This window comes from Nerophis ophidion, linkage group LG13 (assembly GCF_033978795.1).
Source record: "Nerophis ophidion isolate RoL-2023_Sa linkage group LG13, RoL_Noph_v1.0, whole genome shotgun sequence".
In the NCBI taxonomy this organism is placed as follows: Eukaryota; Metazoa; Chordata; class Actinopteri; order Syngnathiformes; family Syngnathidae; genus Nerophis; species Nerophis ophidion.
Genome location: NC_084623.1, coordinates 21,428,834 through 21,453,245, shown reverse-complemented (window position 1 = coordinate 21,453,245; position 24,412 = coordinate 21,428,834). Strand labels below are relative to the sequence as shown.

The 24,412-nt window shown below is 39.4% G+C and overlaps 1 protein-coding gene across 1 annotated transcript in view; it reads right to left on the bottom strand.

Moving 5' to 3' along the window:
* Positions 1-24,412, bottom strand: part of ccdc93 (coiled-coil domain containing 93) — a 31,416-nt gene that overhangs the window by 6,124 nt on the left and 880 nt on the right. Inside the window, exons 2-17 of the mRNA XM_061918582.1 lie at positions 22,993-23,106; positions 19,778-19,872; positions 18,532-18,643; positions 18,218-18,316; positions 14,741-14,794; positions 14,558-14,658; positions 13,430-13,457; positions 11,082-11,162; positions 6,244-6,294; positions 5,600-5,686; positions 4,046-4,162; positions 3,600-3,662; positions 3,262-3,335; positions 1,596-1,677; positions 1,449-1,523; positions 1,087-1,158 (exon numbers count right to left, since the gene is read on the bottom strand). Of these exons, the coding sequence (XP_061774566.1) occupies positions 1,087-1,158; positions 1,449-1,523; positions 1,596-1,677; positions 3,262-3,335; positions 3,600-3,662; positions 4,046-4,162; positions 5,600-5,686; positions 6,244-6,294; positions 11,082-11,162; positions 13,430-13,457; positions 14,558-14,658; positions 14,741-14,794; positions 18,218-18,316; positions 18,532-18,643; positions 19,778-19,872; positions 22,993-23,106 (1,305 nt within the window). The remainder of the gene's footprint in view (positions 1-1,086; positions 1,159-1,448; positions 1,524-1,595; positions 1,678-3,261; positions 3,336-3,599; positions 3,663-4,045; positions 4,163-5,599; positions 5,687-6,243; positions 6,295-11,081; positions 11,163-13,429; positions 13,458-14,557; positions 14,659-14,740; positions 14,795-18,217; positions 18,317-18,531; positions 18,644-19,777; positions 19,873-22,992; positions 23,107-24,412) is intronic.

Genomic DNA, 24,412 nt, shown 5'->3' with positions numbered 1-24,412 from the left:
TTTATACAATAGCAGAAATAAATGAACGTAGTAAACCCCCTTGTCAGTCATCCACAATCTTTGTCTAATTGGGTGGAATGGCATCGCTACATTACACACACAAGATTCCCGGACAGAGCCTCGGTAGTCACGGCTGGCTAGTGAGAAGCGCCGCAAAGTAAAAAAAATGATGAGGAAAAATGATAATTGTAAACCAAATTACCCAGTGTGGGAATTAGTTGGAAAATGACGGCAAAAAAAAAACAAAAAAAAAAAACATCCAACCCAGTTTTTCCAACTGGGTGAAAACTGAACTTCAGGATGTTCAATATTTATTTAAGTAAACGTTTTGCTAACATAGGTTGAGAGAACATTTTATTTTTTAGGTTTGTTTATTTTGTTAGAGGGATGTAAAAATATTACAATTTCATATCACGGTTATCGCCACCAAAATAATCACCATTATCGCAGTCTGTAGAATGTGCTCAAAAATTACTTATACTGTTAAAAACCAACTATAGTGCATGTTTTGTGTTTCTTATTTTTCACCGATAGTGTTTTAGTCCTATTTTATTTGTTTTAATTGCTCAGCTTTTATGGTTTTAAATATCGGTTTGTACTCTAGCACTTTAAGATGTATCTAAATTTAAAGTGCGTAGCAAATACAATCTATTATTTATTATTTTTGGCGGGTGTTGTGGCATCCTACTTTGTTCAGCGGTCCTTGAAGCACCGTAAAAATACATGGTCTGTATTCCTATGAGTATATAACGATCACTCTCTTTTAAGAAACCAAAGTTTGTAGGTCTAATGTGCACAATTAAATAGCTTAGTTCCACATAGAACAGTTTGTTTACATATGTTTAGATTGGGGTATGTTGTTTCTTAATGGGAAAAGACGGTAATGTTTCTTGTTGGCCTTTTAGGTTTTAAGTTAATTTATCAATCACAGTTTTTCGATCATTTTAATTCTAAAGAGTAATACTAATTGTCTGGAGGGTAAAATTCCAGCCTGTGTGCCTACACATACAGTATGTATACAGTATATGCTTCAAACACATTTGTAAATTGACACACAATTTCCGAAAATTTGAAATTTCTACTTACCATGAGCAGCCGGATCTTTTGCAGTTTGTCTCTGTCTGTATTATACTGTTTGTCTATCAATTGATTCCTTTCCTAGAGGATGACAAATGATGCACTGAAAAACTGAGCATCTGAGTATGTCTTTGTTTCAGAGACTTTTCAGATAAAAACAAGCAGACACATCTAGAAAAAAATCCTGTGATGTCAGCTTTTACAACATTTTCTATATAAGTCGGAAAAAAGTAATAATAGACTTTAAATTGGAACAACAAATATGTGTGCATTACAGTTTGGCTTTAGAGTACATTTTGGCTAAACTTGAGGTAAGCTTGTCAGGGACAGTTCAGAACGTGCCCTCAACTCCGACATCATCCTCTGAATACCTTCTCCTCCTCTGTACCCTGCCCAGATGCAGTCTTCAAATCCTCAATGCTCTGTTGCAGGAGGGCCATCTCATCCTGGAGGTAGCATTAAGACAAAGACAAAATTAAGAAAGGCACGACAAGAATGAGGGACAATAGCAGACTTACTCTGCAGTGTGTACGGAACTCCTGCTCTTGCACTTTCAAAGTGTCATTCATTGTTACCAGATCCCTCAGCTTCTCCAACATGCTGTTAAACAGAAAAATGATTTTACTGTGCTTGAATAAAAATACAATGTCATTGTCAAACTACTAGTGCTATCGCGATTAGTCGAATGACAATTATTTTAGTCGATTCTTAGGTTTTACTTTTTACCGGTAGCCAGGCTGGCTAGCTGCTTCCAAATTACTCATCCTTTCTTTAATATCTGCAAAAAATGCAATACAAATCTTACAAATCTCATATCCCCTTGAGAACGAGGATTTGCTCAGTTTTTGACACACTCGACAAGAGCGAGCAGGAGGAGACAAGAAGCCATTCTTAGCGCTAATCTACGTTGAATGTACAGTAGTGAAACATCAGAATACGTTTTTTGTACTTTTTAACATTAGTCCAACTAAGATCACATTACATTGGAGAGTAACTAGCTATGAACAGAAATAACAGCAAATAGACGAATAAGCCTATAGAAAGAGAATAATGTAACTAACACAGCAAGTATACATACGTCAGCAGCCAAATGAGCTTTTGTAACATGTTTTCAAATGGTTTAGTATAAATAATATGCCAAATAATATATCGCATTACCACAACAGGCTGCAATATATATCACTGTATACATTTTAGGCCATATCACCCATCCCTAGTTTTGACAGGCTACTTAGACTGGCTTCCACCTGTTCGACCTGCTACCATCGGCCAGGCGCTACAGGTGCAGAGCCAGAACAAACAGGCTCAGAGACAGCTTCATTCCCAGAGCTTCACCATCTTGAACTCTTACTTAAAACAATAATTCACCCCTATACAATATCTTACCCTAACACCCTACTGTGCAATATTATCCTTCGAGTGCAATACATCCGACACTGATTGTTATTTATTACTCCGGCACTCTTGTCTTGTTCTGTATATTGTACAGTATTCTGTATTTCTATAGTGTTTTGTATATTGTTCAGGATTGCTTATTATTTTTATTGGATAGTAGTCTATTTATTTCAATTGTTAGTTTTTTCTTTATTACCTCGTGTAATTTATTTTTACCCCATATTTGTTCCCCCTACTGCACCTTAAGTTGGAGTCCTTAATCTCGTTATATGCAAATATAATGACAATAAAGTCCATTATATTCTATTCTTTCTATTTTATTCTATTCTAATATTTTTACTCCTGAAGCACAAGTGTAAATGTTACATTAGCATTAAAATATGTTAAGTGTTCATACTTTTGGTGTCTAGAACAGATTAATTGGATATACGTAAATTCTTATGGGGAAAACCTGCTTTAGTTTTAATTTAATTCGGTTTTCGTCTAACTTCTTGGAATAGAACACTAACAACACCGAGGTATACTTTTAATAAATAACGTAGTGCCTCATCATTTCTGTTTCTACATAATGGCATTTACAGTATGTCAGCAGCTATTTGTATGGAGCGTGAAGAAGTGACTGCATTAGCCGACGGCTACAGTGCGCACGTGAATGCGTGCACCTGTTTATGTCAATATCTGTAGAGCAATTACAGCGCGGTTTTGTGTCAGTGTTTGTCAGCCGTTCCTACAATTGAAAGAGAACTAATCATAATCATCATCATTATCATCATTAATATCATCAATAACCTGATGTCAGCTTGACCTTCCATGTCCTGAAAATGCATCAGTTCCTTTTTCAGTCTCTCAGATTGCTCTGTTGCCTGCAATACACATACAGGGGGACAGAAAAATAGGGATAAAAAAAAAAAAGGTGAAAAAATAAATAAAATAAAATATAAATTTTTGAAAATTATAAGTGTTTCTTTAGTGAAGTGATGTTTTAGGGTTGTTGACAAGAGAGTTATTTATACTTAAAACAGAATTGTCATAGTTTTAGCGTTGTATGGAGATTTGCCAAAAACAAAAAAAAAGAAGGGAACAGTTTACAATGGAATTTTTTTGCATAAATAATTGTTTTTTCTTACCTCGAGCAACTTTTTCTTTGCCTTGTTAAAACCTTTCTTTACTTCTGCATGATTGGTTTGTAGCTATTAACACAAAGACAACACATTTTATTCAACACAAACAGAGAAACAGCTAATAGTTACCAAATAAATAAGAAATGAATGCACAACCCCAATTTGGTTTTATAGACATACCAAATTACAACAGATGGTGCCAGATATTTATTGAATTGAGGGTTTTCAATTATCATTTATGTATTACTCAAGGGATTACACTTATCCAATCTTAAAATAAAAAGTACTGTTCTTTGCCAGGCTCCATTTCATACAAATAAATGTTCCCTTGTGGGTTTTATTTTCCAAATTTGTTCGTACATCGACGTCAACAGTATTCTTCTGTACAGTCGCAGGTAATGAAGATTATTGTAGCTCTTAATTAGTCAACTCAACTAACGTAAACTACTAACCTCCCCAAGTTGGTTCTTTTTCTGCTGGATCTGTTTGTTGAGAGAGGCTACAGCTCGGAGGTGCTGGTGCAATGGGCCATAGCGCTCCGTAAAGTCCTCGGAGGATATCTCCAGGTGCTATGACAACAGAGAAATCCAACAAGCAGGAGATTAATAAAATTACAGCCATGAATTATTAGAAGATGTCAAGATTTACATCTTAATACTACATTACGGCATCCGCCAACATCAGTACTTTAGATATCACTGTATGACTTACAATATATAATGCTTTGCAATAGAAATGTGGATGTGTCTTCATTAGTTACTTAGCTTCTATGTCAGGAGTTATTTCTCAATTTAAAAATTTGATCCTTTGTTCCTCTGTAGTCATCTTGATTATCAATGAGGCGTCACTTCTTCCCGTTGCAAAACTTGTTTAAAAGAATAACTGAAGTAATGTTAAAAGCAACAGAATGAAAATGCTAACAGTACTAATAGTTGAAAAGCTAGGATACACAAACATCTGTTACCCTGGGAACATCTCTTGCTTTAATGAATATGGATAAGCTGGAGCCGATCATGTCATATACCAAAACTGTTAGACATAGCTCTAAAAGACAGCTGCCACATCATCACAAGAATGCTTCAAGAAAAAAACTGTACCGGGTCTGTGTGTCAACCAGCATCTGCCCACCACACTTTAGATGACTAGGTATCGCTCAAGATGAACGGCAAACACAGGCAACAGACATCAGACACCCCTTGCATGGCTATGTAGTACCTACCCACCCACAGGCTCCGATCAAGGGCCAGTTTTATACAGACAATCCTACCTCTTTCAGTCAAGCAACAAAGTAACAAGAACCAACAACTAGGAAGATAATTGGCAAAAAAAACAGCTCTCGAATAGCTAGACAGAGGAATCACACCAACGGAAAGCAGTGTAGTTGTCACGACTTTGGCTAAGCTATCTGGAAGTCCCTTAATAGACTGCATGTGGAACAAGGGAGGTGCAAAGCATTGATGAAAGTTTAGTATTTATTTACGAATTAGAAAGCATACACAAAAAAAAACATAAGTGTGCTAGCCCTAAATAGAGATTGTGAATGATCCGCAAAATTCCCCAAAAAGTGCAGTTCTCCTTTAAGAGTTCTGTAACTTCCGACTGTCTGTGAGGCTGTGAATGTGTACAAGCTAAGTCCTGACCGGCGATTGGATGAGCAAGTGAGGAAGGCAAGACAAAGGGAGTGAGAGCGGGAGTCCCTGTGTTTGTGTGTAGGTCCAAGTAAGAGAAGACGGCTGAATGTAGAGAATAAGATTGCGGGAGTTATTTTTCTATAAAGAGGTTGCCGATCGACCCCTGCCTCATCCTTTCAACCAGAAGCTACGATAATCCATTCTCACACAAACCATCACAATCTTGGAGGTTTTTAACTTCAGTTGGTCTGTTGGGATGATTTTAGACTGTGGCAATTTTGGAGAGTCTCTTGCAGAATCCGGAAGAGTTGGCCGCTCTGTATAAAGTACTTACATCCACTGTGTACGTTAAAGATTTAGGTCCCAGTTACACACCTTCACAGCATACTCCGAAGCGATGAGTTTGATCTCCTCAGACTGTTGTCCAACTATATGACCAAGTGTGCTTGCAGTTAGTTGGCCCTGAAAGATAAAGGTTTGTTAAAAACTCTCACCTGTACAAATGATAATCAACTATGTAGTTTTATTGGAAATATTGATAAGAATTTGGTAAAAAAAAAGCCACTGCCTGGCAAGCACATCTGTACTGTGTGTGTCAATCTGGAAAAAAATACTTAAGAGAAAGGAAGGGACCACTAAGAACACGTTAAACATAAGTAACTGACCTAATTAGTAAAGAACTTGTAGCATACCTCCTCAAAATGTATTGAAAAGTGTATCCATCACCATTGCAACTTCAAAGGAAGCTAGTTCAGGCAGTTTCAAATACACAACTCCACATTCCTTGTGTGTTTAGGTAACTTTTAAAAATACAGTTTTTACAAAAAAAATGTTTAACCCTTGTTATGAATTATATTTATTTGCCATGAGTACCGACAGAAAAACAATCCAAATAGTTTGAACCATCAAACATTAGAAACTGCAAAAAGTTTATTTCAAAACAATGGTCATCATTGTATCTCAAAAGTAAATTTTGAAAATAAAAATAAAAAATAATTTAAAAAAAGACTTTTGTGTACCTCTTCGTCAGCCATGGCAGCCATTCCGGTTATCAAGCTTTTAATCCGTACCTATTGAGGAACACCAAAGAAGAAGAATTGCTCACAAGAAAAAATTAAACCAAGTGTTCTTTGTAGAGTTGTTGTATCAGCTCTTTTTTATTGGCCTTCTGCATATTCTAAAAAAAAAAAAAAAAGAAATAATTATACATATCACACTAATTTCTTGTAACACATGACTAAAATGTTATGTTCTGTCGGATATATTAGTATATATATATTGACCTACATTTCTTTTAGCATCTTCAATAAAAAAAAGTGTCCCCACATCTTTTTAATTTTCTGTATGCGGACTAAGCTGGAAAATGCTTGGGCTGTTTGGGTTCTGAAATATTTTGGAACCATGGAGCCCTGACTGTCGTTTCTTCTAATAATCCTCATCCTGATCCTGGTGCCTTGCTGAAGAGCACCTCAACAGTAGTTAGGATGGTTGTCTCCAACAGCTAGTGTCTGCAAGGAAATTCTAAATAAGACCGTATTCTATAGAGACAACTCTAAGAATTATACAAATTGAATCAGGATAACCAAAGTTCACATTTTACATGAGAAATCTTATGGCAAACCATGTGTACGAATGAATGAATTGCAACAGGTTAATTATCTCCTGCCATCTCGTGGAAGATCATTTAATTGGTGTACCTATCACTATACATTGCTGGCATAAGTAGATGAACAAATACACACATAAGATACATTTTTTGTAGTAAATAAATGACTTTGCACCAATTACATGATTGACAGTTGCCTGCAATACTGTTCAATTCAGGTCACTCAGGGCCAGATCTACTAAGATCCAAATATTACGCGCTAAAAAGCATGTGCAAACCATAAAATTGAATGTACTATTAGTCAGCGTGTTGCGTGCAATCTACTAACACTGCGTGTGCAATTGAAAAGTGGTGCAGACCGTGTTATTTAAATTAAGTTATTGCACGTACTATATGGACAACTATACAGACTTTCACCACGAAGAAAATCAATTATTTACTGCACATTCATGTTACTATGCTCAGCAGACATGTACCACTTTTTTGTGGTAGAAAAATACCAGCAAACACCAACACGCATTAATAGAAAGGTTCAATCAGCCCCTTAAGTCATCCAGCAGCTATACAATTATAGAATATTGATTAGACAAAATCTCCTCTCTGAGCTGCAACCTTATCGTGGTAGAGGAGTTTGCGTGTCCCAATGATCCTAGGAGCTATGTTGTCCGGGGGCATAAAGCCCCCTGGTAGGGTCTCCCAAGGCAAACAGGTTCTAGGTGAGGGATCAGACAAAGAGCAGCTCCAAGACCTTTATGAAGATGAAAAACCATGGACCCAGATTTCCCTCGCCCGGACGCGGGTCACCGGGGCCCCCCTCTGGAGCCAGGCCCGGAGGTGGGGCACGATGGCGAGCGCCTGGTGGCCGGGCCTGTTCCCATGGGGCCCGGCCGGGCACAGCCCGAAGAGGCAACGTGGGTCACCCCTCCAATGGGCTCACCACCCATAGCAGGGGCCATAGAGGTCGGGTGCATTGTGAGCTGGGCGACAGCCGAAGGCAGGGCACTTGGCGGTCCGATCCTCGGCTACAGAAGTTAGCTCTTGGGACGTGGAACGTCACGTAACTGGGGGGAAAGAGCCTGAGCTAGTGCACGAAGTCGAGAAATTCCGGCTGGATATAGTCGGACTCACTTCGACGCACAGCAAGGGCTCTGGAACCACTTCTCTCGAGAGGGATTGGACCCTCTTCCACTCTGGCGTTGCCGGCAGTGAGAGGCGACGGGCTGGGGTGGCAATTCTTGTTTCCCCCCGGCTCAAAGCCTGTACGTTGGAGTTCAACCCGGTGGACGAAAGGGTAGCCTCCCTCCGCCTTCGGGTGGGGGGACGGGTCCTGACTGTTGTTTGTGCTTATGCACCAAACAGCAGTTCAGAGTACCCACCCTTTTTGGGAACACTCGAGGGAGTACTGGAAAGTGCTCCCCCGGGTGATTCCCTTGTCCTACTGGGAGACTTCAACGCTCACGTTGGCAACGACAGTGAAACCTGGAGAGGCGTGATTGGGAAGAATGGCCGCCCGGATCTGAACCCGAGTGGTGTTTTGTTATTGGACTTTTGTGCTCGTCACAGTTTGTCGATAACAAACACCATGTTCAAACATAAGGGTGTCCATATGTGCACTTGGCACCAGGACACCCTAGGCCACAGTTCCATGATCGACTTTGTAGTTGTGTCATCGGATTTGCGGCCTCATGTTTTGGACACTCGGGTGAAGAGAGGGGCGGAGCTTTCTACCGATCACCACCTGGTGGTGAGTAGGCTGCGATGGTGGGGGAGGATGGCGGACAGACCTGGGAGGCCCAAACGCATTGTGAGGGTCTGCTGGGAACGTCTGGCAGAGTCTCCTGTCAGACAAAGTTTCAATTTCCACCTCCGGAAGAACTTTGAACATGTCACGATGGAGGTGCTGGACATTGAGTCCGAGTGGACCATGTTCCGCACCTCTATTGTCGAGGCGGCAGATCGGAGCTGTGGCCGCAAGGTAGTTGGTGCCTGTCGGGGCGGAAATCCTAAAACCCCTTGGTGGACACCAGCGGTGAGGGATGCAGTCAAGCTGAAGAAGGAGTCCTATCGGGTCCTTTTGGCTCATAGGACTCCGGAGGCAGTGGACAGGTACCGACAGGCCAAGCGGTGTGCAGCTTCAGCGGTCGCGGAGGCAAAAACTCGGACATGGGAAGAGTTCGGGGAAGCCATGGAAAACGACTTCCGGACGGCTTCGAAGCGATTCTGGACCACCGTCCGCCGCCTCAGGAAGGGAAACAGTGCACTATCAACACCGTGTATGGTGCGGATGGTGTTCTGCTGACCTCGACTGCGGATGTTGTGGATAAGTGGAAGGAATACTTCGAAGACCTCCTCAATCCCACCAACACGTCTTCCTATGAGGAAGCAGTGCCTGGGGAATCTGTGGTGGACTCTCCTATTTCTGGGGCTGAGGTCGCTGAGGTAGTTAAAAAGCTCCTCGGTGGCAAGGCCCCAGGGGTGGACGAGATCCGCCCGGAGTTCCTTAAGGCTCTGGATGCTGTGGGGCTGTCTTGGTTGGCAAGACTTTGCCGCATCGCGTGGACATCGGGGGCGGTACCTCTGGATTGGCAGACCGGGGTGGTGGTTCCTCTCTTTAAGAAGGGGGACCGGAGGGTGTGTTCCAACTATCGTGGGATCACACTCCTCAGCCTTCCCGGTAAGGTTTATTCAGGTGTACTGGAGAGGAGGCTACGTCGGATAGTCGAACCTCGGATTCAGGAGGAACAGTGTGGTTTTAGTCCTGGTCGTGGAACTGTGGACCAGCTCTATACTCTCGGCAGGGTTCTTGAGGGTGCATGGGAGTTTGCCCAACCAGTCTACATGTGCTTTGTGGACTTGGAGAAGGCATTCGACCGTGTCCCTCGGGAAGTCCTGTGGGGAGTGCTCAGAGAGTATGGGGTATCGGACTGTCTTATTGTGGCGGTCCGTTCCCTGTACGATCAGTGCCAGAGCTTGGTTCGCATTGTCGGCAGTAAGTCGAACACATTTCCAGTGAGGGTTGGACTCCGCCAAGGCTGTCCTTTGTCACCGATTCTGTTCATAACTTTTATGGACAGAATTTCTAGGCGCAGTCAAGGCGTTGAGGGGTTCCGGTTTGGTAACCGCAGGATTAGGTCTCTGCTTTTTGCAGATGATGTGGTCCTGATGGCTTCATCTGACCGGGATCTTCAGCTCTCGCTGGATCGGTTCGCAGCCGAGTGTGAAGCGACCGGAATGAGAATCAGCACCTCCAAGTCAGAGTCCATGGTTCTCGCCCGGAAAAGGGTGGAGTGCCATCTCCGGGTTGGGGAGGAGACCCTGCCCCAAGTGGAGGAGTTCAAGTACCTAGGAGTCTTGTTCACGAGTGAGGGAATTTTGGATTGTGAGATCGACAGGCGGATCGGTGCGGCGTCTTCAGTAATGCGGACGTTGTACCGATCCGTTGTGGTGAAGAAGGAGCTGAGCCGGAAGGCAAAGCTCTCAATTTACCGGTCGATCTACGTTCCCATCCTCACCTATGGTCATGAGCTTTGGGTCATGACCGAAAGGATAAGATCACGGGTACAAGCGGCCGAAATGAGTTTCCTCCGCCGTGTGGCGGGGCTCTCCCTTAGAGATAGGGTGAGAAGCTCTGCCATCCGGGAGGGACTCAAAGTAAAGCCGCTGCTCCTCCACATCGAGAGGAGCCAGATGAGGTGGTTCGGGCATCTGGTCAGGATGCCACCCGAACGCCTCCCTAGGGAGGTGTTTAGGGCACGTCCAACCGGTAGGAGGCCACGGGGAAGACCCAGGACACGTTGGGAAGACTATGTCTCCCGGCTGGCCTGGGAACGCCTCGGGATCCCCCGGGAAGAGCTAGACGAAGTGGCTGGGGAGAGGGAAGTCTGGGTTTCCCTGCTTAGGCTGTTGCCGCGACCCGACCTCGGATAAGCGGAAGATGATGGATGGATGATTAGACAAAATATCTATTTTTTTTACATTATGTAAAAAAAATATGTTGACAAGCATATGTAAGATGGAGCTGCAGCGTAATCACCTTCTTTCTCCTAACTGTCAGTTTGCACAGACCTTTCAGACGTGATAAATAAAGACGCAAATTCTTTCTTGATAAATCAAACTGCGTGTGCAGAATAATTATATTTGCATCTTCTCTTTCCCGTATTGTGGGCAATCTGATGATCGGCATTTATTCTGCATATCCAAGAGCAGACGTATGGGCCGCCACTTACATATTGGCCGGTTCAGATTACATACCTCCTCCGCTGCCCACATAGCTTCTTCCTCTGACACCGCTGTCACATGGTCCTTAACTGAAATAGCTTTTTTGTCATCCAGCTAAAAAAAAAACAAAAAAATGCACATCTATTGTTATAACTTAAACACTGCAACTACTCAGTAAAACTCTTTTAGCAAGGGCTGCATTTGAAACTTCATGTTGCTGTTCCCTTTTTTCTTCAAGTTTAAAATGCCAAGTTTTTGTGATGTAGGAAGAGAAAAGGTTAAATATTTTCAGCACATTTGACACTTTTAATGCAAACTTTATGGTGAGAAATTTAACAACTAACTGGACTCTTTTTAGGTATAAGTAACCTGTTTGTAAAAGCAACTTCTGATAATATGACAGCCTTCAGGCATTTTGGGTAGGACTCCTTTAGCATGGCCCACTATTCCTTGCAAAAGGGCTTCCCATATCACCCTATATACACAACCATATTGGGCTATGCCCGGGTCAATTTAAAACAGGAATTTCCGTCTGAGGATGACATTCCTTTGTTGATTTGATTTTTTTTCTTTGGGTCGTTTTTTACTGAATGTTAGATTTTTTAGTAGAAGCCTGAAAGTTTTGTAATATAATAAAGAACCTATGTAAGAAGAAAATCACAATATCAAATAAAAACACACAAAATTCATACTACTACATCGTTTTTCAGAAAGATAATAAAGATAATAGATTGGTTTAATGAACAACTTGTTATTTATTTAATTAGGACAGAACATTTGGAACACAACTGTTTGTTTGTCTTTCATTGGTTTTATAAGGTCTCAATTGGTGATATTGTAGCATCATTTTTTTAAGCACTGGTGCAGCTCAGAATGGGTCAAACGATAGAGATGCATCGACCCATTAAGAGTGATACTGTGTCCCTCGATACCCTGGTGAGTTACTTAAGAAAAAAACACGTCACCTGCGCCAGAGTGTGCTTATCAGGAAGCACTTATTTTGGCTCAGGAGTAAAAAAAAATTAAAAAATCAGATGAGTGGCGTGCCGCATTTGACATCGTATTTTGTCATAATTATTGATCTGAATGAGACTGAGAAAAAGCTAAAGTTCCTAAGTAGTGAGTGATCTTAAAGCCCCAAACAAGGCAAATATTCTTCTTTCGCTGCTTACTATATGGCTTATTGACCAGAGTTGCACGCTTCATGTCTTTTTACACAACTATTCGATTTAAAAAATGTATATCTTCTAACTATTAATTCTATTTTGTAGGTCAAATGTATTGTCATTTTTAATTCAGCAGATGGTGCCGTAATGAAACACCAACACAGTACCAGTGCAGTGTCAATACAGCTAGTGAGTGTGTGGCACAAACTCTCAGAGGGATCATTTATCCATCACTGTGTGTAGATCATTAGGGGTGGCATGAGGTGGAAGATCACCGAAAATTTTAAATCAAACCATGGAGGCATTGCGGAGATATTTATAAAATACTTCCTTCATACGTCCTCTAAACGAGCTGTTTGAAATTTGCCAAATTTGTGACGTTTTTCCCAAGTCTGTTATCAGCAGATATCTCCACCCGGAGAGCTTTGCCCGAGTCCACTATTTTAGCGGACTTGGAGAAACACTGACACTGATACTGACATTGTGGTAAATAAGCTCCTTTTCTCTATCCTCTTGTTGTGGGGCAGACTATCTCATATATGCACATGCATCCTCCGCTGTTGCCATTTCTAATACAAAAGAAGCGTAGTTCTAACTTATATCCGTCAGGAGACTTTATATGGAAGCGTCAAAAACTACAACATGGCTGATAGGGATAAGACGCAATCTAAATGGACGCAAGTAAATAAGACCGCCCACAAACCGGCGCATTATGAAGAGATGGTTGGAAAGTAGCTTGAAGATGGTCTGTAAAACATAATCTATGCAACATTTTGACCAAAGAACCACCCTTACATTATGTAGACTACAAGGAAGTATTTTGAAAAAGTCATATTACTACCCCTTTAAGAGTTATCTGCAGATAATGGCTTTGGGTATGTCAACAAAATGTAAAAACAAAAATCCTACAAGAAATTTGAGATTAATCAGTTAGTTTAAATAGTGCCAGGTGTGCAGTGAATAGTATTTAGCTTGAGTTTAAATGTCATTGGGCTATTCTGTACTGTTAAGTCTTATGCAACCACTTATCGTAGTTATTTAGTTTTACTCTAAATCTAAAAACCTTCAGTTTGATTTTAAATTAAGTTGGACGGATCTTGATAAAGATGAAAAAAGTTCTGAAATGATTGGTCTTGAACTCATTTTCTAACAGAGTATTTTATCAAAATGAACAGTATTATTATTGTAATATCTCTACTTAGGTCCCGAACTAACCTTGTCTTGTTTGCTGAATCCATGACGCCTGGAAAAAGAAAGTGAATCAGTACATTATTATATATGATTTTTTTTTTAAAAGTATATCCTATTCCACAACATCAATAAATCCAACATAAACAAGAATGGAAATAATATATTTGATTTAATAGGTTATGATGGCTTAGAACCATGAAGGATTTCTCCAGTTTGCATTTATCATGCTTAACATTTGTTTTTTTAGTTTTGTGTCATAGAGTAGAAAGTCAAAAAGATTGAAAAAAACTAAAAACAGCTTCTGGGTTTCCCATACATACATTTATTTTTGGTGGTTCACCAATAATAAAAATGTGGACTACCGAGAATGAATCTAGTGCTGATGTTGCTTTCGCTCATTAGCACATTAAATTAATTCGAAAATCCTACATAGTTTAGTATGATTGCGGCCCTTGTACCCTGGGTAAATAACAGTTAAATATATGATGGCAATCTTGAAATCCACAATAAAAAACATCCACTATAATAACACTGCAAATACAACAAACACACATTGGGCAACACAATGAGCAACTTCCTGCAAGCTGAAGTGTCTCTGATCATCTCCTGGGAAACTCAACAGTGTCAGAATTAACATTTTTTACATTCAATTTTGCATTTATAATGACTTAAAGCTTACCATAGCTCAAGGTCACTATAGCTGCAGGTAGAAGTAATTAATACATTTAGTCCCGTTGTTAAAACGTGATTCTGAAGAGAATACTTTGGGTCTGCCCAGCCTCACCCCGACTCTACCTCCAACAGTCCAGAGGTAAATTGACTTTGAGAACCCTGACATATTGTCTTCTTAACCCTCCTTCCATTTCTCACTAGCTGCTTTGTCCTTGTTGTGACATTAAAAACACCACACAAAAACAAGCAACAGAAGAGAATATATTTGTATTTTTTGACATATTTTTTTGGGCACTGGCTCATTTTTGTTTCCTACAGTGTCCATAAAAATGATGTGCACATGACCAACAAAAATTAGGCAAATTACACAATGAGACGGTCCCTCTACTACCAGACACCACAAATAGATTGCAGTCCTACGGGAAACACTGCGCGATATGTCAACAAGACAGTTGAGTACACTTTGATGCCAGAGGTTACCTGCCATATTCCAGCAATGTCGAGTGAACTTTGGACACTTCATCCAGTAATTCCCCTGCATCCCTTTGCCTTCTGTATTTTCTCTGTGGTTTGTATACTTCCTGGAAAACAAAAACATGCAAATGTTGAAAGAGATATTGTCACATTCTTATTTAAAGAAGGTCCCCAGGCTTGGTATCTCACCAGCAAATCAGAAACTGCTCCCACTGCTTTTCCTTTTTGACAAAAGTCTTCATTCTGTAAGACAATGTTTGATTAAAAACAAACAAACATGGTTTTAGATACAAAGTAAATTCCCACAACGGGTGGAAAGGGACAAGCGGTAGAAAATGGATGGATGGATAGTGGCAAACTTCGAAAAGGACAGCACCAACACTTCTCTTTTTCTTGCATTTATTGTTGCTATGAACAAATATATAGGATTAATAAACACTTGAGATAAATATAAAAGATAGATATAAAAAAACTGGCCTACAATTTCATTAAGAGCCCCTTCTGATGAGATAACAATGGAATGGACTAGTGTAATGCTGCACATTTCTGGCAAAAATGTGAATAGGGATTTTTGTGCTTAGGAATTGCGATCATTATTCTCTTGCATGATTTTGTTCACCAAATGTTTATTGAACAGAAGAACTTAAAAAAAAACTAATAAATAGCATTCAAATGGTCATTCAAGTAGAATGAGCAGCAGAAACTTTGATCATTGCTATTGTTGTTGTTGAGCATCACAACGACATAAAAATAATTATGTTACCTACTTATATATGTTGAGGTTTGGTGGGTACAGCATTGCATTGCACAGCGTTCGACTAGTGACATCTTTTTTTTTGTCTTATACGAATTTATCATACTGTACTTTGTGGTGGCGTTTAAGGACTTTTAGTCTTTCCTTGTGATACAAAAACAGCAAAACACACTAACAATGAACTTTAGACTGTTTGTTGTCATTTTGATTTAATCCAAAATGACTCCAAAGAACCTTTTTTGGGCACAAGGTTGGTTGGGAGACTCACTGTTATCACTATTAGGGATGTAACGTTATGAAAATTTCATATCACGGTTATCGTGACTAAAATGATCGTTACTGTCGCATGGGCTTAAAAAGGTACTCAGACACACTGACATCTTTCGACATCCCCCCCCCCCCCGTCCAGGACTTATATCAGTACAGGACAGGAAACGGGCAAGTAACATCACTACAGACTAGGGATGTAACAATATAATAACCTCACGATACGAGATCACGGTATTAAGGCCAAATTGTGATATTATTTTGGTATAAGTCAAATAATATATATATTTTTTTTAAAGACTTAAAAATATCATAGGGTGTAAAACGAAGTGGCAGGAATGTTTAGGATAAGCACACTTGCACAAACAATGCTAAAATGTTGTAATCATATTATTGATTACTACAAACAAATATTTTTAAGTGCAAAGAATTGAGCAGGAACATCCACTTTTTCTGTCAACTTTTACTTTTGGAGAAGCAGTGTCACTTCCACTGGACTTTTTTTCTATCATCTTGGAAAATGCAGTTTAAATGTAAAGTTATCTCACCTTTTAAGTTTTAATAACGTAAATATCTCTCAAACTGATGTTGAGCTTTGCTGGCTTCATCTTTTCCAGGTGATGGTAGATTATCGAATAACGTCGGTGTGCAGCAGGCACTTTCCTTGGCACGATGCACCGTGACCAATTTTATTTTGGCTTGGAACACTCGAAAAGAACGTGGCGAGCTGTATTGCCTCCGCCACAGAGGTTATGTTTTTTGCCACTGGTTGTTTTTCTGTTTGTTAGCAACAGAACTCAAACAGTTATTAGGATTTTGAAAAAAAAATCTTATCTACTGTACTACGAAGTGGAACACACTTCACTTCCTGCTTCCTTTTCCCTCCTTTACGGCACTCCACGCACCCACATTGGGGTCCCGTGCAGCGCACAAGATTCGAGGAGATGCTGTTTATTTTCAGACGCGCCAATGCAAAAGTGCCAGAAAAAAATACACTTATCAATTTTTTGTTTCATACCGTCATCATTTTTTCCTTTCATATCGTCACACGCCAGAGCATTATTGATAAGAATTTGAAACCACAATAGCACGGTATCTACAATACTTAAGACCCCTCACACCCTGAAAAACTCTAAACTGTTCAAACTACTCCCCTCCGGTAGGCTTTACTAATCACTGTACTTCAGACTTTTTGCTGTGATACAAACCTTGAATGTACTAACTCATGTTCACTTCATCATCCTTTTGCTCTCTTCACCACTGCCCTACCATCAAACTTTGCATATACTATTTATTTTCAGACTTGTTTATACAATGGGGCAATAAAGAATTTAGTCAGCCACCGATTGTGCAAGTTCTCCCACTTAAAATGATGACAGAGGTCTGTAATTTTCATCATACGTACACTTAAACAGTGAGAGACAAAGTGAAAAAAAAGTTCTATTTTGGTTTCATCTGACCACATGACATTCTCCCAATCCTCTGCTGTATCATCCATGTATCCATTTTGGAATAAACTCAACTTGTCGTGTTTGGAGGAAGAAGAATACTGACTTGCATTCCAAGAACACCACACCTACTGTGAAGCATGGGGGTGGAAACATCATGCTTTGGGGCTGTTTTTCTGCTAAGGGGACATGACGATTGATCCGTGTTAAGGAAAGAATGAATCGTATCGTGAGATTTTGAGACAAAACCTCCTTCCATCAGTGAGAGCTTTGAATGGTTGACCAAATACTTATTTTCCACCATAATTTACAAATAAATTCTTTAAAATTCCAACAATGTGAATTCCTGGATTTTTTTTTCACATTCTGTCTCTCACAGTTGAAGTGTACCTATGATGAAAATTACAGACCTCTGTCATCATTTTAAGAGGGAGAACTTGCACAATCGGTGGCTGACTAAATAATTTTATGCCCCACTGTATTTTAGTTAATTATTAATATTTATTTTTTTAATTGTACAAAGAAAATCAAATTCCTTTTGTGTTAAACATACCCGGTCAATAAAGCAGATTGTGATAGGTACGGCTTTTTTCGGTCCGGTTACTATTGTGCACGTTGGTACCTACGCCATTAGATTAGATTAGAAAATACAAATACAAATACAAATGTATTAAATGTTATCATAAATGGGCCTGTTACTACATTAAATATATACTTACAAGATGTATATAAAATATGGATGTTTTTAAGGGCTTTATAGGCAGAATAGAGCGACAACTGTAGGCTCTGTTGTAAGCAGACTTTTGATCTAATGTATTTAATATTTAGAACCCATTAAAAAAAAAAAAATATATATATATCTGTTGACATGTTTTTCATAAGGATGGTGAACGATAGGCAAAATTCAAAAAAAGTTCAGTTTCCTTTAACACAAAAGTTTGTCCGTCTTAATTTCTACTTTGAGTTCTGCTGCTTGACGTGTTGTAAAGACACTTTACCGTTTATGAGGGTAGAGGCAAAGGCAATGTTCTGTTTGTTTATAATGCAGCATGTGGAGTATTGTACATGTTTAAAATGAGATCACGAACATCTTTTTACGATTAATCGTGCAGCCGTTTTGCATGGTCAATATAAAATAAGAATTTTATGACAACAACACAATTTTAGTATTCAGATGTAACTTCCACAGAACGGTACCTCTGGAAAGCTGTAAGCTTTCTGGAACTGGGATATGGAGTAAGCTCTCACATAGTCGCCCATTTGCTCTCTGGTCTCTATGGCTCGCTTCACCAGCCACTAGCAAGAAATGACATGCAAATCGATGAAGTAATCGACTTTTTTCTTGTCCTCTCATGTGTTAAGTGTGTGGTATGACAATAAAAGTTATTGAATCCTTAAGACAAAGCAAAGTTTATCACCCACAACAATTAGCTGCATGTATTCTTATATACACTGTCTAAAAACAGACCTCAATTGAAAAAGAATAACAGTACATGGTTACTATTAAATACCTGGATTACTGGAAAAACGTGGATAAAATCCAGTCCTTGGATTTGATGGGGCTCCAGATGATGAGGACATTTCATTTTTGGTAAAACAGACACAATCTTCTCAGTCAATGCACTGTAAATACAAAACAACTACGATAGAGTAGGCAGGTTTTGAGGGGGAGGAGCAAGCCAGCAAAGCGTATGGCATCAACTCAACACAGCAGCATGTAATATAATGTTGTATTTATATTCACATGAGATCACATCTGACTCATTAAATATGTTAGACTCGAACTGGTGGGCTATCGAGCGTCTTCTGTCGTAGAGTTCTGTACAGCATTTAACCCTTCTAGAAAAAAAAAATGCCCCATGCTTGCGTTTTTTTTTTGCTATGAGTGTTTCTTAAACCACCAAATAACCACCACTTTTCTAAATAAAAGACCGCAAATGTGAGCAAAACCTAACGTTAAGCTTTTACCAAAGGCAGCAATAGTAAACGAAGCGTTCAGCACATACACAAGGTAGACATTTATAGGAATATTTTTATAAAGACGCGGAAAAAAATGCGTACTCGTAAACGGCGTGTGCAACAAACATGGCTGTAGACGCCAAGTTAAATTATGAAATTTAACCTTACCTGAGCAAAAACACTGCATGATTTGTTCAGGAGAGTTTTAATACCAATTACCTTGACCCAGCCACACACAAAGAAGCTGTGGACATCCATGCTTTTACAAGTTTTCATCCATTTTGTAGTGTAGACTGATGTCTGGAGCACCAGATAGTTTGATATTATCTGGGAACGCGACTGACGGCTAATCCTCGGGATGACACGACAAATCTTTTTTTTTTTTAAATGTATAGGGTTAGATTCTATTGCATAGTTAGCTTTTTTGCTCGTATATGCTTTTATTGATAACATCAAGACCTCTTGCCTGCTCAGATAGTTTGCACTGTTTGCTGCACTGCAGCCATATTGGTTTGGTGGCCCACCACTTTGTTTACTTCCGTTCAAAACTCACGTGACGGAATACACCCTATTAGGAATTTTTATGGGATCAATTTTTTTTTTGCTATTCACTGCTCGTCTTAGAATGTAAGCCTCACAAAAATGTAAGGAGTTCTCCAACAATACTTTGTCAATGCAGTTTGCAAAAAAAAAAAAATCGGGAACGATTTTACACAACACCTGTCTACATGGTGAGGTCAAGTACTTTGTACATACTTTTAAAGGCACAGGGAGTAAAATAATAAGGAAACAACTTACATTTTCTGACCGATGGTTGAGTTTTCTTGAAAAAGAAGATCCACGTCAATGTCATAGTTACATGTGGTGATGCACCATGTCATCCCGCCGACCACCTGTACAACCAGCGGGAACAAGATGAGTCAGACTGGAGGTTCAGCTCAAGAAGTGAACAAAAGAAAATTAAAAGTGCAAGTTGTATAATACAGGAAGTGACCAAACATTTTTTTATTATCATTTTACATGGATATTTGTTAAAAGTGGTCATATTAAGATTTATATCAACATTTAAAACTATTCCTTGTGGTCTACATAACATGTAATGGTGGTTCTTTGGTCCAAATTTTGCATAGACTCTGTTTTACAGACCATCTTCAAGCAGCTTTCATTTTGTGGGCCGTTAAATTGCGCCCAATCGTCCTTCTTCAGGCCAAGCCCCCTTCAACTGCGTCTTCTCCTTAACCATCTTGGTAGTTTTTAGCAATTCCATATAGAGTCTATTGACAGAAGTTAGAAATACACTCTACTTTTTATTACAAATGGCAATATTCAATACTGTTTTTTTCAGACATGTAAATTGCATAATTGTAAACTTTGTTGGCAATGTAAACATTCCTCATGTAACTTGTTAATCTCTGTTAACAAAAATTGAACATCAGTTTTTTTCCCAGTTGGAAAAACGGGGTCGGGTGCTTGCTGTCTTTTTTGTTGCCATCACTTTCAAACAAATTTGGCATTCTCGCTCATTCGTCTGTGTTTATAGGTTCATGTTGCTCAATTGGTTTGACACCAAAATATACTCTCAGTTGGACATTTAGCTTACTCCTCATTTGTGTTACTTTGCAATGCTTCTCACTAGTGAGTCGCAACTAGTAAGGCTGTGTCTTGGTCTGTGTCATGTATAGTTACAGAGCTGCCAACAATTGTTTGCAATTCAGTAGATGTCCTCCCATGAGGTTTTGGCCAAGATCGAAACTTGGCGACGACTTCATTAAAGTTTGGTGTAAGGCTTTGTGATGTTGAAACTCTCAGGATGACTGAGCGGTATTGGACGCATTGGAGTAAGTTTGTGGGACGACTCCTATGCGCTGATTTTAAAGATAAAATACAATGCCGCACAAAGGCATGCAGTTTCCTGAGCTTGTAACGGTGAAACGAATGAGGGGAGAATGAGTGAAAAAAAGACCATGTATACTAAACGCTTGGGATCTCACCATTGTTGTATCAATCAATAATCACTAAACTTAATTTGAAAAAAAAATGTATGCCATATTGGTTCCGTGTCCACGTAACCACAGACGGAAACTCAGAATTGACACACTAAACGGAATCCGCTGTTGGAACACACAATTTTGGGGCAATTTACAAAACATTTACCTTAAGAAGAAACAAAGTACCTTACACAAGCATAATGTACTTAAAGCACTTACTGATAACTTAATAAAATTATTATACTTTGACTTAAAATACTCATATAAATTGTCCAAAGATATATTGCACCAATAAATGGAATAATTTTTACATTTAATTGTCATATATATATATATATGTATATATACATATATATTTTTACGACACAAAAAGCACACAGCATAAGTGTTAAAGCTAAAAAGCGGAATTGAAATGTTTTTTGCGGCAAACAAATTATTGTTTTAACAATTTTTTTTTTTTTTTACTTATTTATTCATGAATAATTTAGATCCATATGTTCTTTTAAATTATACTTAAAATTGTGTTTTGGTGGGACAATAAATACTAATGTTTTTAAAATAGAGAAAAATCGTGTTAATAATTGTGATTTCAATATGAATCAAAAAAATCATAATTATTATTTTTGCAATAATTTTCCAGCCCTATGGGAAATGGTGAATTATTGGGATGTATGTTATTTTGAGTATGGGTGTACAATATGAAAGTTTCATATCGCAGTTATTGTCACTAAAACGTTCACGGTTATCAATATTATGATCAATGTGCTCAAAAAGTACACATATACACTTATAGCCAAGTGTTATATTATAATAATACAATAAATGAATAGCCAGTGTCACAAAATATACTTTCTTGGCAGAAGACATGTCATATAACCTGTCACACAGGTCATGTCTTGTTTAGTTTGTGGGTGTTTTTCCGATGTTTTAGGTTTATTTCCTGTTTTTCGCTCTTATATTGTTCCCACTTTTGTTCTGTATGTGTTGAAGTTACAGACATGGTTTTTGTTACTAAAGGACCTGCTTTACCATTCTTTTTTTGATGTAAGCTCTCTGTAGGCTTAGCCTTCCTTACATGCAAAGCTGACCCTGTGCTTTTCTGTGCATTTCCCTGCTGCACTCTATATTGGTTGTGTACATTTGGACATTAAATACTGCACGCTGTCTGCTGTCTCCTGCATTTTGGGGTCACAACTAGTACGACGACAAGCGGATTATAACGAGAAATTTGGAAATAATAATCTTGTGGCAAGTTTGCATAACTGTAAACTTGTGGCAATCTTCATGTAACATGTAAAGCACGCCCGCAACAGCTAAACCATGACCAATTACAAACTACAAACATAACAAAACAATCACTTACTGTACAATGTCTTTTCTCACTGACATGCGGACAATCACTTACTGTACAATGTCGTCTCTCACTGGCATGCGGACTGATAGGATGTTAATATATTCCTGTTTAGATGAAGAATAAATTATAATCCTAATGCTGGTAAAAACAAAAACTGGGCGCAAACGCGCGTGTTTTCATATCTTTGTCACGATCTCAAGGTCTTAGTTGATTGTCAAAGCTGACCAACTTCTTGGTTTTTGGCCACATCCTTCTACTGTACAAGTGAGAGAGATTATTTATAATCTAGAATTAACTTTTACCAACTCAGAAGCGATGCAGCAGCTCACTGGCTCAGTACCTCAATAGCTGCATTCGTTCGTAACCTCTCTGTGATCAAGGCGCCACTAAAAGTAGTTCCTCTGTGTTTGCGCTTATAATAATGTTACTACTATTAGAGTATTGTTGGTGGTTTTGGGATGTTTTTACAGGATTTTGTGGGCGCAATAGAGGACACGATTAGCTTCAATCGTTAGCCACCTCATACTTCCCATATATTACAAATTAAAATGTATTAAGAAGCGAAAGAACTGCGTCATTGTCTCAAATATGGATTGTGAATGATAGGCGAAATAAAAAAAGTATAGTTCACCTTCAAGATTTGATTTGGTCTCATTCCTAAACCACCTTACCTTATCAAAGGGGGACAGTCCTTTAATGCGGGCTCTGAAATAGCCGGCAGCCAAAAGCAGCTCCAGGATCTCCGCCAGCTTGATGCTCTGCTCTTCATCTTCCCGGGCCTCCACCTGGGAACCCAAGCAAGCGGATCAGTGCTCCTTTCCTTTTTGAGTCAAAGATCACTTTAAGATGAACCCCTTCCATTGAAAGCTATGGACACCATACCAAACATACACTATACAGCCAAAAGTATTTGGCCACCCATCCAAATGATCAGAATCAGGTGTCCTAATCACTTGGCCCGGCCACAGCCTCACCCAGTTTCTGCATCCAGTGCCCCCCATGTAAATTGAGTTTGAAACCCCTGATTTAAAGTGTACTTCATTGCAATCAATACTTTATTATCTTAAAAAAAAAACAAGTTAGAAGCTTCGTCGCAATCATCGAAATTGTCTCAAAAACGGTATTCTGATCTACAACTATCCATGGATCCTAACAAAATGTCGATGAATGTAGTGCATTAATATCATATGTAAGATTAATAAGAAACATTGCAGGAGAGGACACCATGTCAATTATGCTGGCCATGTTTAGTTCGTACTTGTTTTAGTTTTAATAACACATATACAATACATTTATCAAAAGTAAATGAATATGTCATTTTCCAGGCTTAAAGGCCTACTGAAACCCACTACTACCGACCACGCAGTCTGATAGTTTATATATAAATGATGAAATCTTAACATTGCAACACATGCCAATACGGCCTTTTTAGTTTACTAAATTGCAATTTAACTTTCGCGCGAAGTATCCTGTTGAAAACGTCGCCGTATGATGACGCGTATGATGACGTGTGCGGGTGACGACACGGATTGTAGCGGGCATTTTGTTCCAGCCCCGATCCCAGCTATAAGTCCTCTGCTTTAATCGCATAATTACACAGTATTCTGGACATCTGTGTTGCTGAATCTTTTGCAATTTGTTTAATTAATAATGGAGACGTCAAAGAAGAAAGATGTCGGTGGGAAGCGGTGTATTTCGGCCGCCTTTAGCAACACAAACACAGCCGGTGTTTCCTTGTTTTCTTGTTTAGATTCCCGAAAGATGACGATGAAACTTTACTATGGAACAGAGCGGTCAAGCGAACATGGTTCCCTACCACATGTCAACCGGGAGGTTTCGGTGAGAAAATGGTGGTAATAAGTCGGCTTTTACAGTAGACATGAGCGGAGAGCTTGCGTCGTTTCTCGTGCACCTGTCAAAGAGGCAGTGGGATGCTTCCACCGTGAAAGAGGGGGAAAAAAAACTCTCAGCCCGGCCCCAACGGCTGCCTTCGCTTTGCCTCGTCGAGAACCGGGGCTTCCCTCAGAGACACTGGCGGTCATCACACCCATGGCCACACCCCTCCGACTTTCACTAAAACACTAGTAAAAC